The sequence below is a fragment of the Podarcis pityusensis genome (assembly GCF_964106645.2).
Source record: "Podarcis pityusensis genome assembly, chromosome: 12".
Classification (NCBI taxonomy): Eukaryota; Metazoa; Chordata; class Lepidosauria; order Squamata; family Lacertidae; genus Podarcis; species Podarcis pityusensis.
In genome coordinates, this window is record NC_138037.1 from 27171918 (window position 1) to 27191303 (window position 19386).

Consider the following 19386-nt stretch of genomic DNA (forward strand, 5'->3'; position numbering starts at 1 on the left):
CTTTATCCTTTTAATATAAGGATAAAGGACCTAATCCAGCCCACCAGTTAATTTAATTCGGTCCCTGTGGCAATCTCCTGGGGTAAAACCCTAAAAAAAGCTCAATAACTTTGGTTGGCCCTTACACTTGTTCACTTCATCAAATTTGGCCCTCTTTGAAAAAAATTTGGACACCCCTGGTATAAGTTAAAGAACAGCTTTCCAGGAGAAAATGACATAAATTCTTGAATAAAAGTTTAAATCTTCAGGACAATGATGTAGACCATGAAGATGCCATAGCGTTTAGCCACAGTTTAGATTTGCATTAATTTTGTATTAATTTTGCATTAGATTTGTATTAATTTTATATTATTTTATAATATTTTATATATATTATAATTTTATATAATTTTAATATTTATATTAAAGAATTCTGAAAGCTAGGCTTCATAAATGAAAACTAGGTACCAGTTCTTGCATTATGCTACATTTATACCTATATGCATACTGTTACTCTACCTAAATTAACAGTTGTTTTTATTTATTCCAGATTACCATTTGAAAAAGCAGATGATGAAGGCTTTGTTGGAATACAAAATAACATTGAAGAAGTTATCTTGCAGTTACAAATCCTGTCTGGCTTGCCCAACCTGGAAGCAGAGGTGAGAGAAATTAGCACTTATTCAAGACGTTTCTGATACAAAATGTCATAAGTATGTATGCCTGATAAATTAACATGTGTGTATTCAAAACATGCTACATTTTCTGTGAATTCTGTACACATCATTCTGTGGACATAGGTCCTGTTGAATTCTGATGAAACTCAGTTTACCCTAGTATGGGACTCTATCCATTTAAAATTATTATTAATTTATTTAAAATATTTCTTCCTGCCTTTCTGACTAAATACGGGAAGCTCAAGGTGGCTCCCAAGAGAGCAAAATTTAGCAAAATAATAAAATAGGTATATTTATCTGTTTTATTTTGTTACATTGTTTCATGAAAGTTTTTCCAAAGTTGATTTAAAGAACAATTGTGGGCACTCTTCCTGATCTTGTAGCATTTAAAAAAAAATTCTCGGGAGCCAAACTGATCTACTTGAAAACTACTTGTTTTTCTATCTAGATAAGTTCAGACTTGCCATCCTCTGCTTCATTGACTGAAAGATTACTAAAACAGAATGCTGAATTGACTGGGTTTGTCAGCAGACTGAGCGAGGAGAAGAACAATTTGAGAAATGCAGTCATGAAACTGGAGGAGGAGCTTAGACGATACCAGCAGAGAGGGCCGTGTGGAGACTCGGTATGTTTCTACCTAATTTGAATATAAATAGTCCTTCAGTTCACCTTAAGTACTCGTCCAGATGGACTGAGTCATACATCTCTTAAGCTGAGTGCATTGGTGTTAACTTGCACATTTTTAAACGCATGTTTTCCCAAATTTGGGTCTCCAGCTGTTTTTGGACTACAGTTCCCATCATCCCTGACCTGCTAGCTAGGGATGATGGGAGTTGTAGTCCAACAACAGATGGAGACCCAAGTATGGGAAACCCTGCCCTACTGGAATCAAGACCCATCTCATCACAGGGATGCCTGTTAGCTCTTCCTCTAGGTCACTCCCTTCCGTTGCTACCTGACCTCTGGGCATAGCACCCAGCTTTGTTCCCTCAATGGCTGGGACTGAATAACTTCACCATCCCTGCCCTTACCTTCTCCCATTTCTCCTGTGTCTCCTATATTCTGCTGTCTGGCAGCTGGCCATACTCCTATCTTTCTCAGACCGTATCATTAAGAGTCCCCTATAGGATTTGAAGCCCTTCTGCCTTGCCTCGGGCAACAAGGTCCATGGAAATGAACCAGATCAACATTTACAATGGCTGCTTTCTTTCCCCCACCCACCTCTTGCTTGGCTGTGTTTCGATGGGCACCAAATGACAGCGACCAGCTGAGAAGCCCTCTTGCGTTCTCTCTGCACTCATTAGCTGGCTGGTAAACAATGATTAGGATCCTAGCAGTTTTAGGAAGCTTGCCCTGTACTGAGTCAGACAGTTGGTCTGTATAGCTCATGAGTTTTGTCTATACCTACTAGCAATACCTTCAGGATTTCAGGCAGGGTTCTTTCCCTGTCCTACTTGGAGATGCTCGGGGATTGAGCATCGAGACTTTTTGCGCACAAAGCAAGATGCTGTACCACCGAGCTACTGTCTTTTGCTGGAGGCGAGATTTAAACTTTTACTCCCCTCCTAGAGCTGAGGAAGGTTCCTCCCTTGAAATTGGTGTTTGCCTTGTTGGTACTAGTGGACTTAATTCTGCATTTCTTCTGAAATTTCACAAGACTTTCAGGCTGTCGCTGAACAATGGAGGCAGTGTCGATACTCTCCTTTCTTCTGAAAGAGAGCTCTGGAACAAAGAGAAATTGATTCTGCAACAGTCCCTGAAGCAGGCCGAAGCAGAGCTGGCCAAACTGAGGGCAGAATTAAGGAATGAGGCTTTTCTGAGAGAACTGGGGTCAGATTCAGAAAATGCTGCTTTAAAGGTAAGAGGCCTTTCATCGCCTGTTGTTTGGACATTTTGTTCTATTGTTAAGAATATTACTTGATTTTTTTCTTCTTGCATTAATCTGAGGCAAAATGCTTATTATTGCATTTATATCCCACCTTTTCTCCAAGAAGCTCAAGGTGGCCTTCATCATTCTCCCACTCGCCATGTTATCCTTGTAACAACTCTGTGCGGTAGCTTAGGCTGACAGACTGTGACTGGCCCAAACTCAATTCAAGGCTGAGTGGAGATTTGAGCCCTGGCCTGTCACATCCTAGTCTGTTTAACACCTTTCCTTTCCTTTCTTTTGTTTTTCTTCCGATTTTTCCTTCGGATAAATGAAAGGAAAAGGCCAACATTCTGCACTTGGTTGAAGTTCAGAGGAAGAAGATCCTGCATGCAAGTGGAGCCTTTTTCCTTTGCCAGTTAAGGTTGAAGTTGCAGCTCCTCATACTGCAATACTAACTTAAGGAGCTGCATGGGTAGTGGACAGGGCTGGGGAAGCTGTGGCCCTCCAGAGATTGCTGCTCCTATCATCTCTGACCATTGGCCATGCTGGCTGCGGCTGGTGAGAGTTGTAGTCCAACAAAATTCCCCATTCCTGGGATAGGTGGAAAGAATGACCTCCATTCGGACATCAGACATAACAAAGAGTGTTATTTATTAATACATTATTTTATTTCCTTTCCTTTCTAGAGAATTTATGGCAGATACCTGAGAGCAGAGAGCTTTCGGAAGGCTCTCATATACCAGAAGAAATATTTGCTGCTCTTATTGGGTGGGTTTCAGGAGTGTGAAGACGCCACCTTATCCCTCCTTGCCAGAATGGGTGGGCAGCCTTCCTACACAGACCTAGAGGTGATCACCCGCCGTTCAAAGAGTTTCACTCGGTTCCGCTCAGCAGTTAGAGTATTAATCGCAATTTCAAGGTATGATACAGGACATTTGTTTTGTATAAAGTGAACCAAATACATGACCTGCATGTGTAAAGAAATAAAATGATGTAAGTAGGCGTCCACTCCATTTAAATCTGAGCCCCTGTGTCACTGCAAAGTTACGTATCATGGACGGAAAACAAATCAAGAGATTCTATGGCATGTGTTCTACTCGCAGTACCTAAGAAAACATGATTCATTTTTCTCTCCTGAATGTCACTAATTTTACAACTTATTATTTAGTTTATCTATGTTTATATTCACAAAAAACAAGCCTACATTATTTTTTAAATGTATTACAAAAGCAGTGTTGGGGTACAGTGCTGTGGTCCCTGGAAGTTCATCCCGAGGGACCTATGATCTTTCTCTGAAAGCAGAGAAGGAACTCCATTCCTGGAGGCCTCTTCATTGTGGCTGCAGGAACCTTTGTGGCTGTCTCTTCTCCAAAGCTGATCAGGGAGACAGGCCAAGAGGCGGCTTTGAATCCTCAGCTCTCCTGATAAGTGAAAGCACAGCCCCCCTCCCTTTGACCCTGGGTGGCATGAGATTGACAGCGCTCCAGATTTGGCACTTCTTTCCCACTGCCATTGGTTTGCTCTGCCCAGCAAGTTGCATTAGCTGATTTAGAGATTGGCTATGTAAGACTGTTTCATGTATCTATGGAGAATTCTAATCCTGTTGTTTGCATCAGAAATGTTTAGACAAGTCTTTCTTTGTTCATTTTCAAATTGCAGAATGAAGTTTCTAGTTCGTCGATGGCACCGAGTAACTGGTTATAGTTTAACAGGCATCAACAGAGATGGTTTTAGCCAGAACACAGGTAAATAATTTTTGACAGATTCCCTTTTAAGGTCTGGCAGTCCTAGAGACCAGTGTCTCATTTTTTAAGTTTAGCAATGAGATAAACTTTTCCAATGATTTGGTTTTTGAGGGACATTTTCCCCCATCCAGAGAAGAGTGTGTGTATGTCTGCCATGCATATATAAGGATAGCTTTCTTGAAATCATTTGTTGGTGGTTCTCAGGTGATCTTAAAGTGATCACACCAGTGTTACCATGGCCATCTTTTGGAGAGAGAGGAAATAAAAAGATGCAAAGTAGCACGTTTTTAAAATTCTGTGCTGAGAATACAAACCCGAGCCAAGTCACACATTCACACAGTGGATGGGGAAGCTGATGAGGTATCAGAGCCCTCAATACTATCTCCACAAAGTGCCGCATACTTTGATTCCATTGTAGTCAGAGCTTAGTGCTTAAGCAAACTTAAACAAGTGCCTATACCATTTGCTTTCGTCTACTATTCTGTGACCATCAGAGGTTTGCCTTCTGCACTACTAGATATTTAACTGGCCTATGCTTTTCTTCTAACTTGCAAAACCAGACATTGTGGCTTTAAATAGGCAATAAAATGCAATCATGTAGCATGAAAAGAAGAATTATTGGAGATTATCCTGACACTCAAATTTCTGTATTTTGTGAAAAGAGTCCAGTGTTGATTTAAGAAGAGAGTTTTGAACACTGTATTTGAATGCTCAGAACCAGCAAGCAAAGCCCAGAAATTATACTTTGACCTCTTTGGAAAGGCTCAGCTTCTGGGTTGTAAATTAAACAAAACTTTGCGGGTTTAAGGTGATACTTCTAAGCCCTCATGGCTACAGCATAGGCTTGAATGGTGACAGCATGATTTGTAAACAAGGCCACCCGTTTCAATGATTTTCACCCATAAGCTACAAGAAACAAGTTCATTAAATGCTGCTGGTGTACAGAAATGGGAGTCTTTAATTTGCTGCTTCTCTTTAGCAGAAAGTTAATTTGTTTGTTTACATAGGTAATGACCTGCGACCTGATTCCTTCCCTGGTGGTCTGGAGCTCTTTGGAGAACATAGGCATTCATCTTACAGATCTAGATCAGAGCTGGAATCACTTAGATCTCCTCTAAGCTATCAGCATAGGTAAATATCAGTGTTTGTTCTTTTCTTGCATGTCTGTGATGGGCTGCTGAAGCAAATTAGCATGTAGCTTCTATTTTCAGAGGTACTGGGGACAAAACAAGCTAAGAGAGGCTGTCATCTTTATGCCATGTTTTGTGAACTTTGCTGGAAACAGAATGCTGGATCCTAACTTGACCAAGGAAGCCATTCCTTAGGCTGCCATGCATATATAAGGATATAAGGATGAATACTGGCTTACAAGGAGAGAAAATGCCAAAAATGCATGTCCCTTTCTCAAACACTAGAACTGGGTGGAGGGGTTTCAACCAACAAAATGTATTGGTAGTAGAATCAGAGCAATTGAACATATGCTCCCTTGCACCACATAATCAATGAATGGATTTACCTACCACATACTGTGGCAAGGGCCAGTGACTTCCATAGCTTTTAAAAGGGATCAGACAAATTCATAAATGGAATCTACACACCCCATAAAAGTCTGTGCACATTTTCAGTACCAGATGCAGGAAGGCAGAATTGACCTTTGCATCCTGCTTATGGACTTCCTGGTGGCATGCCATTGGCTACAGTTGGAAACGGGATGGCTGGCTAGTTGGACCTTTGATCTGATCAACCTAATACTCCGTGTCAAATTTTAGATTGGAAGCTCCTTGGAGAGGGAGCTGCCCTCTTGTACTCTTGTTATTTTACATAGCATCGTCAGAGTGCCTGGTGCTTCACAGCCAGCAGGGAAGTTATTACGGCTTTTACAGAAGGATCAGCATAAATACCTGAGGGTTGTATATTGACATACCCATTGCACTTGTTTGGCGTAGTTTCTGTATCATATCTTTGTATCTTATATCTTATATCTTCTGTATCATATCTTTGTATATCTTTGTATCTCAGTAATTATCAACAGAGTTTTGCTTATTTTGCAGTATTTGCCGCATTCTAGAACCTGAAGGCACTTTACAGCACCAACTGACATCTTTTGTTGCTTATCTCTCCATTCTAAGGTACCAGGGCATCCACACCGATTTAAGCCCAGTCTCCCTCGCATGTTCTCAGCTGCAGAATTATGATCCTGACAGGGCTTTAACAGATTATATCAACCGCCTGGAGGCTCTACAGAGGCGGCTTGGCAGTGTACAGTCAGGTAAACGTTCTTTTCTAATTATTGCGCTCCAGTTTGTATTTCTGTAAACAACTGCTGTTCACATCAATCATTGTGTTAATTTCAGGAAGTCTGTAATTGTCAAAGCCGCACCACACCCACTAATGTGTTTCATTTTGGTCCACAGCACCTGCTTCATACACTCAACTGCATTCTGGTATCAGAAGATAATCCTTGTGACCTATTTCACCGCTGGTAGTGATATCAGATGAAATGCCTTTTGCAACTCTGCTGCTGCTGCTGCTGTGCTTTTCGTATGTGTATATTGTGGGACCAACATGAACACAGCTCAATGATTGTATGCAGTTCACCTTGCTGGCATCTTCACCAAGACTGGAACTTATGTATATAGGCACTTTTTGTGGACATTTGAAACCGATCATTAAATTTCATGTATATTTGTGGAATGCTAATTTAAACAATTAAATTATTTAAAGTGTATTTATCAGGCGGTTTGAGAGGTTGAAATGTTTATGTCTTGAGATTGCCGAGTGTGTAGCTCCCAAGCGTGCACAACAGTTTCTGATGAGGCTATAAGTGAAGGACTTTTCATGATTTTATCCTATTTGCTACTGGCACTGCAGAGAAAAAAATATCACCTGTAGAGACCTATTTTTGTAAAGGTAGAAGTTTTGAATTTTATGGGTATTTTGTCAAAGTACTGAAATAAAGATGATTTCATCCTTTTAAATGTGTGACACGTGTTCAAAATTTATTTTGAAACTTTAGGCCTGCTGAAAAAAAAACAGTCTTCTGACTAGCTACAATAAGAGTGTTTTTAAGGCGCTACAACATTTTTATTGTTACAGGCGGTTCCCCATTTACACAGGGGTTATTTTCCGGGCCCCCACATGCATACATGAAAATGTGCAAAATGGAGAGCACCCTGGAGAGTCATCCTTGCTCAGGAGACCTGCCCCAGTGGTCTCCTCGTGAGTCGGAGGGGAAGCGTCTTACCTACGCATCACCTGCCCGCCCAGCTTGTGTGTGCACGATCATGCACAAATAGAATATGGGGAGTTGCTTGTGCATTTGTGAGAAATGGGGAAGGGGGAGAATGTCTGGTTCTCAGGTGTGAACAAGTCACCTGGTTGTTCCTCTGTTCTACTCTCGGTCCATACTGAGGGCACTACACCCATGAGAGCCTTCGGCTTTCTTCCAAAACTGCTTGCACACCAACATTTTATAGATAAGACACCGTGTAAGTAAAAATGTCCTGTGCTAGTCACATAAGATTAATACTTTAGATCTTTATCATAAGTATTAATCTCAACCCGATTGCCTAACTGTAAATTACATTAAAGTTGTCATTTTGGCATTGCCCAATTTAAAAACAAAGGGTTGTATCCAGTGCTTTGCAAGTGGAACTCTGCCACAGGCAGAAAGTCACCTCTGGAAAACAATAACATCTATGATCTACAGCTCTCATGATTAGTCATCTTTGGCTTAATCAGCATTCCACTAGACCAGGTTTTTTCACAAGTTTAAGTGAAACTACTGGAGTCAATGAAGCAGGATCCTATTTTTTTATCCCAACATTTTAAAGAAACCAAAATACATTCTCATTAATCCATTTACATTTTTAAAAACTGTGGTATTTCTAAACCTACCAAAGATTAATAGTTTTCTTTTAAAAGGCACATATATTAGAACACATTCACATTACAGAATCAGAAGTACAGGATAAGAAATGATAGAAACATAAAAAGCAAACATCCCACCCCCCACTTAGTACTCCCAATAGCACAAACTTTCCACACTTCTTCACAATACTATAGGCTAGGAACAGCCACTTTTTTTAACTGTCTTCACATAACTTGTACAGAAATGTCCCTGCAGTTCAGCTGCAAGAAGCTATGTTGTGCTGTTTGATCTCCTTTTGTATCTAATGATAGGGTTAGTGGGTGTATGGATCATAGTTGTATAATTTATGGTAGGGAAATAACCGTCCACCAAATCAAATTCATACAAACGCAGAAGCGTTGACCAAATTGTCTTAATTTGAATATAAGCAAAGTTCTCTCCAATACAACGATGACGACCTAAAAGAAAATTAAAAGTGTCTTTATTTTACGTTTGCAAACATTCTTGTACCACCAAGAAATTAGATCTGTATAAGGGAGCAATCCTAAACTCCCGGGGGGGGGGGTGAAGGGCCACAGGATGCCTCAAAACTGGATGCCTGCAAACAAAACCCACCCAAGGTCTGCTTCATGGGAACAAAAATAGGTTGCTGTGGGAGAGGCTTTAACCTGTTGGAACCTCAGTTACTGTTTATTAGCCAAGTGCCTGCATTTTCAAGAGATTAGCTAGAGACACTGGTACTCCACTTTTCAAAACATGAGGGCCGACACAGGTGTCCAGTCCATGCTGCAAATTAATTTTAAAAATTAAAGTCTTTTGCTTGTTTGTTTTTAAATGACTGAAGGTGGCAATGATTGTATCCCTTATTTGGAGAACATCTACTACAACCAACTTACCAGCACCAAACGGCACATACGCAAACTTCTCTTTAGCTGCGGGGTTATCCTGGAGATAACGCTCTGGTTTGAAATCTACATTTTCTGTCCAACAATCCTTAAGTCTCTGATTGACAGTGGGAGATACACAGACTTGATGACCAGGTGGAATTGTATACCCAGCAACTGTCTAAAAGCAAGAAAACACTTTTATCAAGTGTACATTCAAATCCAACCCATCAAAAGTTTGGATAGTTGATTCACTAATACTATTCATGTACCACTCATATCATCAATGTATTATCACTATCCTAGCTAAAGGAATTTCTCTGTTTGCTCAAGTTGTGGGACATCCAGCCTCCTATAACCAATATGCTTAAGTCTAATTAATGCATGAAGGGGTTAAGACCATAGCTTAAGCTGTCCTGCTTGGCTTAGCTAGGTCACTCCCCCTCTTACCTTGGGAGGAAGGGATCAAGCCTTTGTTCTTTCCATTCCAGCATGTGAACTCTACCAATAAGGAAGTCTAAGCTAGATGCTCCAAGCTCAGACCACATGGCTTAAGCCAGCCACCTTGGTGTGTCTATACCAAATAATTTAGAAACACCACTTGAGAACCTAAGTTTTACTACCCCCTATTCTGACTACTGTATGGAAAAGCATATGAATCTGTCTATTGAAGAGTTTATTAGTAAACCATTTTTTATTTACCAAATGTCTAGTCTTTTTCTGTGTTAAGGGAAGTGGGGAACTTTGGAAGCAACTTAGAATGGAACTGCTGGAAATAATTTAAGGCAAGCAGCAGTCCTGAACTCCTGGAAGAGCAGCAGAGAGGCTATAGGATAGCACAGGGTTTCTTCTCTGCAGTCAGAAAGGGAGGTCCAGCACTAGAGTCCTCCTTGTGGGAGTTAAAAGCTCCACCATAGCCACTCCTCTGCTGTTAGTGCTCCAAGGATGGTATCGAATGGAAAGGGGGCATGTTGTGGAAACCCTTAGTTCCTCTTTTCCTTAGAAGTCTTCAAACCAGCCACAACCCTACTCCCGCCCTCAAGCTGATGTAGTCTATTCTCTTTGGGAGGGAGATTATTCCCACCCCCACCTTCCACCCTGGCCGGTGTAAACACAGCAGGGCTTTGGAAGTAAGCATTAACTCATCTGCCATAAACTCCCTTCTTCAACCCCGCCTCCAAGGACTACTTTGCCATGTATTAAGTTTTAGGTACTACAACAACCTCATATATAACTGTGTCTGCCCAGTTACTTAAACTGATTGTATCATTTACAAGGGGGGGAATCAAGAGGTTAGAACTATTCTACCTTTTGTACTGTTATTTGTCAATAAAAGTAATGTTTGCAACTTCATATTGCTTTTGGAGCGTACTCTTCTGGTCAGTAGTGGCACCTTGACATCACTGCTACCTAGTTAGAAGGGGTGAGGTCAGAGTCACATTTCACCAGCAGGAGTATCGCTGGCTCCTCTTCTCTGCTGCCCAGAGAAGCAGCAATGCCAGGAAGGTGGCTCTGCCCCACCACACATTCCACTTACCACCTCATCAAGATATTATTTCTGCTTTAACATATCGCTGAAACAAAGATTCGTACTTGGGGAGTTTTAGCCATCCTCATCATAGTCATTATAGGAGGTCGAAGTCTTAATGTTTCTTTCAAGCAAAGTTCCAAGAAAGTCATATCTTTGAGCTACGAAAGAGTAAAAACAAACCTTGTTGGTTTTGTGCATATCTATACGGATAACATCCTTTAGTGAAAGAACCATAATTTAGCATAGAGCTAAACAGCAGATCGTTATCTTCCAGCAGAACTAAAGCAATTTAAAACATGTTTTCCTCTATGTAATTGGAGAAAAAGAAACTACGTGTTTGCGTGTAATTTTACATTAGCATCCACAATACTGCTCAATCTTAACTCTGGTCCAAACTAACTCTCATTACACCTAGAGTTATAGAATTGTTGGAAGGGACCTTAAAGGTCATCCTAGAACTTAAACCCATGACCCTAAGATTAAGAGTCACATGCTTTTACTGACTGAGCTAGGGCAAGGGTAGGAACCTCTCTAGCCCAGCGGGCCAGATAATTATCTTCACTCATCCTTATTCTGGCCGATGGCAAATGAGCTCTTCTGCTTGCTACTTTACACAAGGCTTTCAAGGGGGTTCCTGAAGATCTGAGAAGCAGCTGATTGTCAGATGTTTGGAAACTCCATTCAAAGCACTGTGGAAAATAGCACTTTTGTAAATGGCTTTGCAGATGTTGTCAATCAGTCTTGCCTGCAAGCTCCCTTTCAGCCATGACTCACCTTTACCTGCCCCACACCTGGCATCATATATTACATGCAGGGCAGGTGGACATGGCTTCGCCAAATAGGAAGGCCCACCAATTTGGGCCCCCCCCCCAATTTAGGGGATTTAACTTCACTCATAATTAAAAACCAAGAACTAAAAAGCCCTCTGAAAACCTGTTCTCTCAACTAATTCCACCTAAACATTTAAGGAACTTGCCATAACCAGACACTGGAGAGACCTATCAGGAGTCAGCATGGACCAATGGTACCAAATAGTATGGGAAACAGCCCTACTATAAAAATTAACCAATAAACTGAAACTGACACAGGGACAAACAGAAGAAGATGCCTTTACCCCGGTATGGCTCCCCTTTATCACATACACAGCCCAACAAGACAATGACAATAATCCACCAACAGCATACAAATCAATATGGCTAACCTGATCCAAAACCCACCCCACTCACACATGAAAACAAAGATCACCACAGCCAATCACAAACAAACAACCACACTCTAGGCCAACCCCAACCTCTCTCACCACCAAAGGAACACAAGTGAACAACACAAGCAACGCTGACACCAAACCCTACATACATTAAGCATAATAGAAACATCGCCACTCGACCCCACCCCCACCCATCTTCCCTCCCTCCACCCCTTTTTTTTTTCTCCCCCTAATGTCTCGACAAATGAAACGGATTTGTAAAAATGTTACATGGAAAAAATACGAGAGACATTACACTTACTTCTGTAAAACAATAAAATCTTTAAAAAAAAACATTTAAGGAACTTGCATGCATTCACACAGAAATGCTTAAAAGGAATTACAGAACCTACAAACCTGGTCATAGCTTAATGGAGGCAAGTCTTCCCCACACACTGCTTTTTGCTCCCCATAACATCGCTCCTGGATTGATTTATCTCTAGCCAAAAAGAAGCCAAGCCAAGTGCTTGTAGTCGAAGATGTGTGCTGACCTGCCAACAGCAGCCCGATAAGCATCCCAGCAATTTCATCATCTGATAGGTAACGGCCATCTCTAGATTTTAAAAACAGACAACACAGGTCATATGTGCCACTTGAACAAGGAAGTCAAAAAACAGATTTCATAGACACAATCCTCTGGGTGGCTGCTGTTTTCCATTTCTGCTAAAACAAATTCAGATTAATTCAAGCAAAATACATAGAATCATTTCAGGATTGCTAGGACAATTTATTAGAAATATTCATACTGTGTCCTTCCACTGTATTTGCAGTGAGGGGCAGGGTTGGCACTGCAAAAAAGCCTGCTCTACTTCGCATAAGTCAGGCTACTAGTTGCTCTGCTGCTATTTTATCTTCCTGAATAAAAAGTTGTTGGAAACTCAGAGCTGAAAAGACCTTCCTGGAACTAACAGCAACATTTTTGCTACATCACGTACTTGTAGGTAACATCCAGCAGTGTTTGAAGCATATCGTCCTCTCTTGGCAAAGACTTCCGTCGTTTCTGAATTATTTCGTAAAAAATGGACTTTATCTTATTGTGGGCTCTATCTCTGCGCCTGAAATTAAAACAATCCATGTAAGTAACAGCATGTTTAGAAGGGAAAAAAATTAATCTACAGGGTTTGAATTCTACATATCAGTTTCCAATTTCAACACGCATGCATGTTGCCTGCATTGCTCCTTAAAAGGCTGTATCAATTTACACAAACTTAAAAAACTAGATTGGCCCTTCAATTCTATACAAGAGTGTACTTACTGAGAGGCTAATGCATGCGTAGGCAAACTAAGGCCCAGGGGCCAGATCCGGCCCAATCGCTTTCTAAATCCGGCCTGTGGACGGTCCGGGAATCAGCGTTTTTTTACATGAGTAGAATGTGTGCTTTTATTTAAAATGCATCTCTGGGTTATTAGTGGGGCATAGGAATTTGTTCATTTTTCCCCCAAAATATAGTCTGGCCCCCCACAAGGTCTGAGGGACAGTGGGCCGGCCCCCTGCTGAAAAAGTTTGCTGACCCCTGGGCTAATGTGATACTCCTACCTGAAAGGTGGGACTTTCTTTCAATATCTGACAAACTGGCATGCTGAGAAACAATCCACATTCTAATCTGTACTTCATAGTCTAGCACCAACAGTAATGGAGGCTTTGTTTTGGTTTAAAGGGAGATTGCTCCCTTCTCATGCTGGTATTTCCCCTTTTGAAAACCAGGGCAATACTGGCATAGAAAACAGTGGAATCTGGCGGTCCTCCATGGGCTGGCAAGGGGCTGCACTGAAGCGGCTCCCACACCACATAAAGAGCAAAGAGGTCCTTAAGCAGGACTGACTCATACGTAGAATGTTGTGGCTATGGATTCGAAAATAAATGCTGTGAAACCAAATTAATATTTAAGCTAAATACTAAGTGTTCTGTTTTAGCAGCACTCAGTAAATAAACAAAACATCAAGAAGTATAGTAGCGTAAACTGGAATTGAACTGAAACATTAGTGAAGTTAAATATCTCAGGTTACAGCACAACATAATTAATGTTAATCCCTGCTCCATCCTGAAGTACAACATCACTAAGACCAATTTAACTGACAGGGTTGTTATGATGGTGTAACAAAGGAAAGAGAACTGCATAGAAAGCCCATAACTCCTTATGGAGGGCAGGATGAAATGTATAGAATGCATATTTGATTAACTCAATTCTCTGCTCATCAAGTTTCTCAGTACCTGAAGCTGGGCAAAGGCAGCCAGCCTGGCAAAAGCCAAGCTGCATGAGAAAATCCCCCATCCAAATCAGCATAGAGCTGTGCTACCTTCTCGTCAAGAACGCTTCTTATCTCCTTCCCATGTAAACAGTGACTTGCTGTCAAAATTATTAGTTCTGAAAGTGCTGTAAACAAGTCTGTGCATAGAGAGAAAGAGTACATTAATGGGAATTCAGTAAATCAGAGGAAGAATTCAGGTTTACCATCAAAATGAACCTCAAAAATAAATGAACACAGTCCATTTTCGCCATGTGTGGCAGAAGCTACTGTTTCTAGACACTGCAAATGGTTTTTACATGGAAAATAAAATAAAGTAAAAGGCAGCCCTAAAAGTACCTTGTAACCCTGTTACCTTGTGAGTATCTTACCTTTGTCTGTGGGAGAGGTTGTGTGACAGAATTTACTGCAGATTTCTTTTTAAAAAATATATTGTAAGGAATGGGCCAGACGAAATGTGCTGAAGCCAGATTTAGAGTTATCCATCCCACAGGGTTATAAAATCCCATCTAACTTGAGAGCCTACAACCTAGAAATTTCAGACCCATGAACTACCGGTAAATCCATTCCTGACCACATGCTTTAATGAAATGTGCCATCAGGTTGTTTGAACAGAACTGGTTGCATGTGTATTTTCAGTCCTACATAGGGATGAAATAGCTCAAACTGGATGAAAACATCACACAAGGCTCACATTAACCCTAGAATAGGTTCTGAAAGTACTCCCTTTTCTTTCTTCTTTGTGTTTTATTTAGATCAGTTTTTGGCCTTGATAAAAAGATATTTGATATTAATCTCTGTATTCTTTTTCAAATTTCAATAAAACATTTTTTTTAAAAAAATATGAAAGTATACCCTTCAAACAATCATCTCAGGTCATTATAACAAGGAGGAAAAAGCAAAAACAGTTATCCATCATGATGGAGCCAATGAGTAGCCATTCACTACAATTTTTACTCAAGCAGCGTACATAGGGAAAAGCAGGAGGCAAACCTTCCAAACTCCTTTTCAATACCAGCGCCAAAGCCTTATGCAAAAATAGGTCTGGAACTGAGCACATAGTGTTATTTTTCCTGCCCTTTTTATTTCATTATTTGTTGCCCATAAGATAGCAACTGGGTGTTTTATTTGCCCTGAAGTTGTTGATAAAGGATTCTATACACCTAAGAAGTTACAAATAATTGATTGCAATTGGATACACCAACGCTTGTTCCAGAATGACCCGGTTCAAATAGAAGCACAACATTTCAAACTATATACTTACTTTTTTCTCCACTTTCCCCCCAAGTTTTAAAATATTCCATAGTTTCTTTTTCAATTATTGGTATATGGCTTTTAAACTGGCTTATGTTCAGCCCGGTTTTAAGCATCTTCTTCTGTTCCAGAAATACCTTTAAAAAGCAAAGAATGCTTTATTTACAAAATATTCAACTTGTATGTTTTAGGCATGAACTAGCGAAAAGGTAAGGACTTGTTTGCCACTAATTTTAGTAGGAGAAAGTAAGGCACACATGCTCCACTTTCTTCCCACATCAGAATCAGTTTCACTTTGGCATTTTGTGCCAATAATACATTATAGAACTAATTGCAAAGATGGCAATTTTCCAGGACATAATAAGACAGACTGTGAAGCATTTATGTATGCACAAAAAACCCGTTTTGATCCAAACCTTTTTTTATATAAAATGCCTTCAGGCTAATAACTTCTTTCTGAAGTGAACCGTAAGTTAAACCAGGCATAGGCAAACTTGGCCCGCCGGATATTTTTGGGACTAAAATTCCCATCATCCCTGACCACTGATCCTGTTAGCTAGGGATGATGGGAGTTGTAGTCCCAAAAACATCTGGAGGGTCGAGTTTGCTATGCTTGAGTTAAACTATAAAGTAATACAATGCACCCTGATAGAGTGTATCAGCAGTTCTGGAGTGGGTATTCAGCTATAAAATTGTACTATCTACTATTTCATCTTCTGTCATTAGTTTGGCTAATTGTATTAGACTGAATATGGCAGCAATACTTATGAGTAATTGAAGCTAACTCTGTTGTTTTGTTATTGCAACAACTTGCTGTGTTCTATATGTAACATGAAAGTACAGTCATACCTCATGTTACGTGCACTTCATGTTACGTTCTTTCAGGTTACATCCCGTGGCGACCCGGAAGTAGAGGAAAGGGTTACTTCCGGGTTTCGCCGCTTGTGCATGCGCAGACGCGCAAAATGATGTCACATGCATGCGCAGAAGCGGCAAATCGCAATCTGCGTGTTCGCAGACGCACCGCTGCGGGTTGCGTTCTTTTCATGTTGCGAACGGGCCTCTGGAACGGATCCTGTTCGCAACCAGAGGTACCACTGTAAATAAACTGAAATGGAAATAACACATACTGGGTTGGGTACATCATAAGCTACTCCCTTGCCAAAGACAGGTGTGGTTAGCCGTGAATACACATCTTCTGCATTCAAGTCTTCATTTTTACTGTTGAACAGAAGAGCAGCAGCATCACTACCCAGGAGATATGTAAACGTCTTCCCCACCATTGTGAAGCTAAATACAGGACCGTACTGTGGAAACAAACCAAGAAGGTAGGAAATGAAGGGGCAGGGAACAGAAGCATACAAGAATGTGACTTTATTATCATACAGCAAAGATAGTGAGAATTTTCACTGAAATCCATAAAATGTATAGTAACTGCTTTAAAAAACATAAATGGCTGTATACAAGAAGCAAAAACGAAAACAAAAATGCATCTACCTGGACATCTACTGTGTCTAGGCTGCAACCTTAGGCACAATATATGGTAGCTGTATCACAAGGTAATTGGGAGGATAAAATCAGAGTAGGATTACACAATGCTTTGAGCTTCTTGGAAGGCAGAATATATATATGTATGTATGTAAATACTTCCAAGTAAACATACTTAGACTTGAATTGCACATAATGTTTAAACTTGTTCAAGTAGACAGATGGGCAATGGCCAGACAAAGTAGACAATGACCAGGGATTCACCAGGCCCACCCAATTATAATTCTACCCTACTCTTCTTCCCATAGATTCTACCCTACTCTTCTACCCTACTCTTCTTCCTATAGAAAAAGTTATACTAACCACACATAGATTATTTGCATCTGTTCATTTCATTTAATATCCAAGGTTATTCATAAACCCAATGAAACCAGTACTTAGATTCCTTATATCAATACCCCAAGCATGACTTAGTTGGATATTACCCTATGGTAGCTTTGCTGTTGAAAAGCGTGTTGCTGTTAACCACATCCCTGTTCACTCACTTACTACTAATGTGAATATTGATTTAACTTACTGTTATTTTAGTTAAGATTTTGGGCAGACCATTATTATCACTCTGCACCAAATATTAGTCTCAATAGGCTAATATACTCAAATGCATAACCAATCATGAGAAGAACTCAGATCTCGAACATCCACAGAAATCCCACACAAGATGAGGTGAAGAAGCCACTTGGAGGAGGATTTAGGAGCTGATACAGAGAAAGCACTTAAACTGCATTCTAAAATCTTCTTCTAAAACAGCTTTTCTTTTCTTTTTAAGTAGCATCAAGGTTCTCATATTTGCATGGGATGCATTGCTAGCCTATGAGACTTCAGTCTTGGAATTTCATTCAGCTAAATATTTGAGCTCAAGGATTCTGAATAATTGTGTTACTTTGGAGCCCTAATAATTATACCGCAAAATGATTATAGACTCACTTTTTCATAGGCGTTTTCCAAGAATTCGATAGGATTCTTCCCAAATGTAATTGCATGTCCCAAAAAGGGGACGTTCGACGAAATGTAAGGTGGGTAATTCTGAAGAAGAAGAAGAAGAAAGCCTTTTGTTATATAGTTTAGCAAAAAGCAGCTCTCACTAAACTGTTTTCAGCACCGCGATCTAACCAACTGAGCTAACCGGCTAGGCTGGCTCTAAAAAAAAGGATGACAGATATGGATGGGAATCAAACAACAGCACGGCCCCTATGAATGTTTTCACCTACACGCATTTATAGACATTAAAGAAATGCCGAGCATCCGGGCTCTTTACTCTGATTTCTTTACTCCAGATTTCTTCTCTGGAAACAAAACAAAGGCGTTTGAGGAAGGGGGATTTTTGCACACGCACAGAGTGCCCTTGTTCCTTCTTTGGCTGCCCATTCCAAGGCGGCGGCTGCCTGTGCTTGGATGCACCTGCTGCAAGGACCCGCCGTTTCCCCTCCCGCTGCCCAGGTTTGCTGCCACCCCAAACTATCCGCACGGGTCCAAGTTCTGCCCACCCAATGCCGCCCCCGCCGCGACCCACCTGGCCGGCGCTGGGCTGCTTCTTCTGCCGGGAGCCGAGCTGCAGCAAATATCCCAAGCCGAGGGCGAAAGCGGAGGCGGCCAGCAAGAGGGAGAGCGGGCTGCCAGCAGCCGCCTTCTCCAGCAGGGAGTAGCCCGTTTCCAGCAAGCTCGGCGCCGCCATCATCCTCCCGGCTCTGAGGCACACAGGACCAGGACCGACGGGGACTCGGACGCCGAGAGAAGCCGGGCGGAGGGGCGTGGCCTATCCTCCGCCGGCGGGAGCTGGGCCGATCTCTGCCCATCTGACGCACGCGGCGCGGAGGCCAATCGGCAAGCGCGCCGCCACAGGGTGACCGTGTCGGCGGCGCAGCGGTTGGAGGAGGCGGACGCTGAGGCGCCCTGAGGTAGGGTGAGGCGGGAGTCTTCCCAAACTATCTCCCATAATAATCACAACCCCATGATAAGAGGTCGGGGTGTTGCACCTGTGGAGAAAAGGAGACGGAGCCATGCTTAGTAGCCAAAAGGGCACACGCGGAGGAGCCACCCGGGTGGCTTATTTCATCTGCAGTCCTGATAAACCTTTCGTCTCCATCCTGTGAGAAGCTTCTATTGATTATTTCTTTATATATCCAGTCTCTGTTAAGCAGACAGAAGCAGACCAGGCTGTGGTTTTTCTTCTTCTCCAGACCACCGTGTTTCTGTTCTGTTATCATGCACAGTGCCACAGCATACAGGAAAATAAAAAGCTTTTAGCATCAAGGTCTATAGAGCTCCTAGACGCAAGAGTCAAACTCTATGCAGTAAAGAACCAGGTCAGTTCCTCTGACATGACTTAGGATGTTTGGGAGAAAATAATGGGAACAGTTCAGAGGCACAGTGGCAAAGATGTTCTTCTGATACAGCCTGTGGTGCAAAGAAATAACCTTACCCAGTAATTTTAAAAGATCTTCATGTACTTATAAAGCTTGCGTTTCACATACATTACTTTGACAAACTTGAAATGTAGCCTTATGAGGCTTTGCCCTCGGGTGGGAAAAATATTG

At 41.4% G+C, this 19386-nt stretch overlaps 2 protein-coding genes across 13 annotated transcripts in view; one reads left to right on the forward strand and one right to left on the reverse strand.

The window, feature by feature from the left end:
- AKAP9 (A-kinase anchoring protein 9) overlaps positions 1-7249 on the forward strand; it is a 103280-nt gene extending 96031 nt beyond the window's left edge. For all 12 annotated transcript variants that reach the window (XM_080975595.1, XM_080975597.1, XM_080975598.1 and 9 more), the window contains 8 exons: positions 530-641; positions 1105-1281; positions 2314-2514; positions 3213-3445; positions 4186-4271; positions 5279-5402; positions 6401-6540; positions 6686-7249. In XM_080975595.1, the coding sequence (XP_080831721.1) occupies positions 530-641; positions 1105-1281; positions 2314-2514; positions 3213-3445; positions 4186-4271; positions 5279-5402; positions 6401-6540; positions 6686-6729 (1117 nt within the window). In that variant the 3' untranslated portion in view covers positions 6730-7249. The remainder of the gene's footprint in view (positions 1-529; positions 642-1104; positions 1282-2313; positions 2515-3212; positions 3446-4185; positions 4272-5278; positions 5403-6400; positions 6541-6685) is intronic.
- CYP51A1 (cytochrome P450 family 51 subfamily A member 1) lies at positions 7243-18616 on the reverse strand. Its single transcript, XM_080975620.1, has 10 exons — positions 18363-18616; positions 17777-17875; positions 16435-16611; positions 15315-15441; positions 14016-14190; positions 12739-12858; positions 12161-12356; positions 10620-10715; positions 9039-9207; positions 7243-8600 (listed from the first exon to the last, which is right to left on the reverse strand). Exons 1-10 carry the CDS (start codon positions 18525-18527, stop codon positions 8413-8415), a joined length of 1512 nt encoding a protein of 503 aa, XP_080831746.1. The 5' UTR covers positions 18528-18616; the 3' UTR covers positions 7243-8412.
- Between the last annotated feature and the right edge of the window lie 770 nt (positions 18617-19386).

Coding starts and splice junctions, on each gene's coding strand:
- CYP51A1 (XM_080975620.1), bottom strand. CDS start 18,527: ATGATGGCGGCGCCGAGCTTGCTGGAAACGGGCTACTCCCTGCTGGAG. Junction 16,612..17,776: donor TGGAAAACGCCTATGAAAAA/GTGAGTCTATAA, acceptor TTGTTTCCACAG/TACGGTCCTGTATTTAGCTT. Junction 14,191..15,314: donor GGGGGAAAGTGGAGAAAAAA/GTAAGTATATAG, acceptor CTCTATGCACAG/ACTTGTTTACAGCACTTTCA.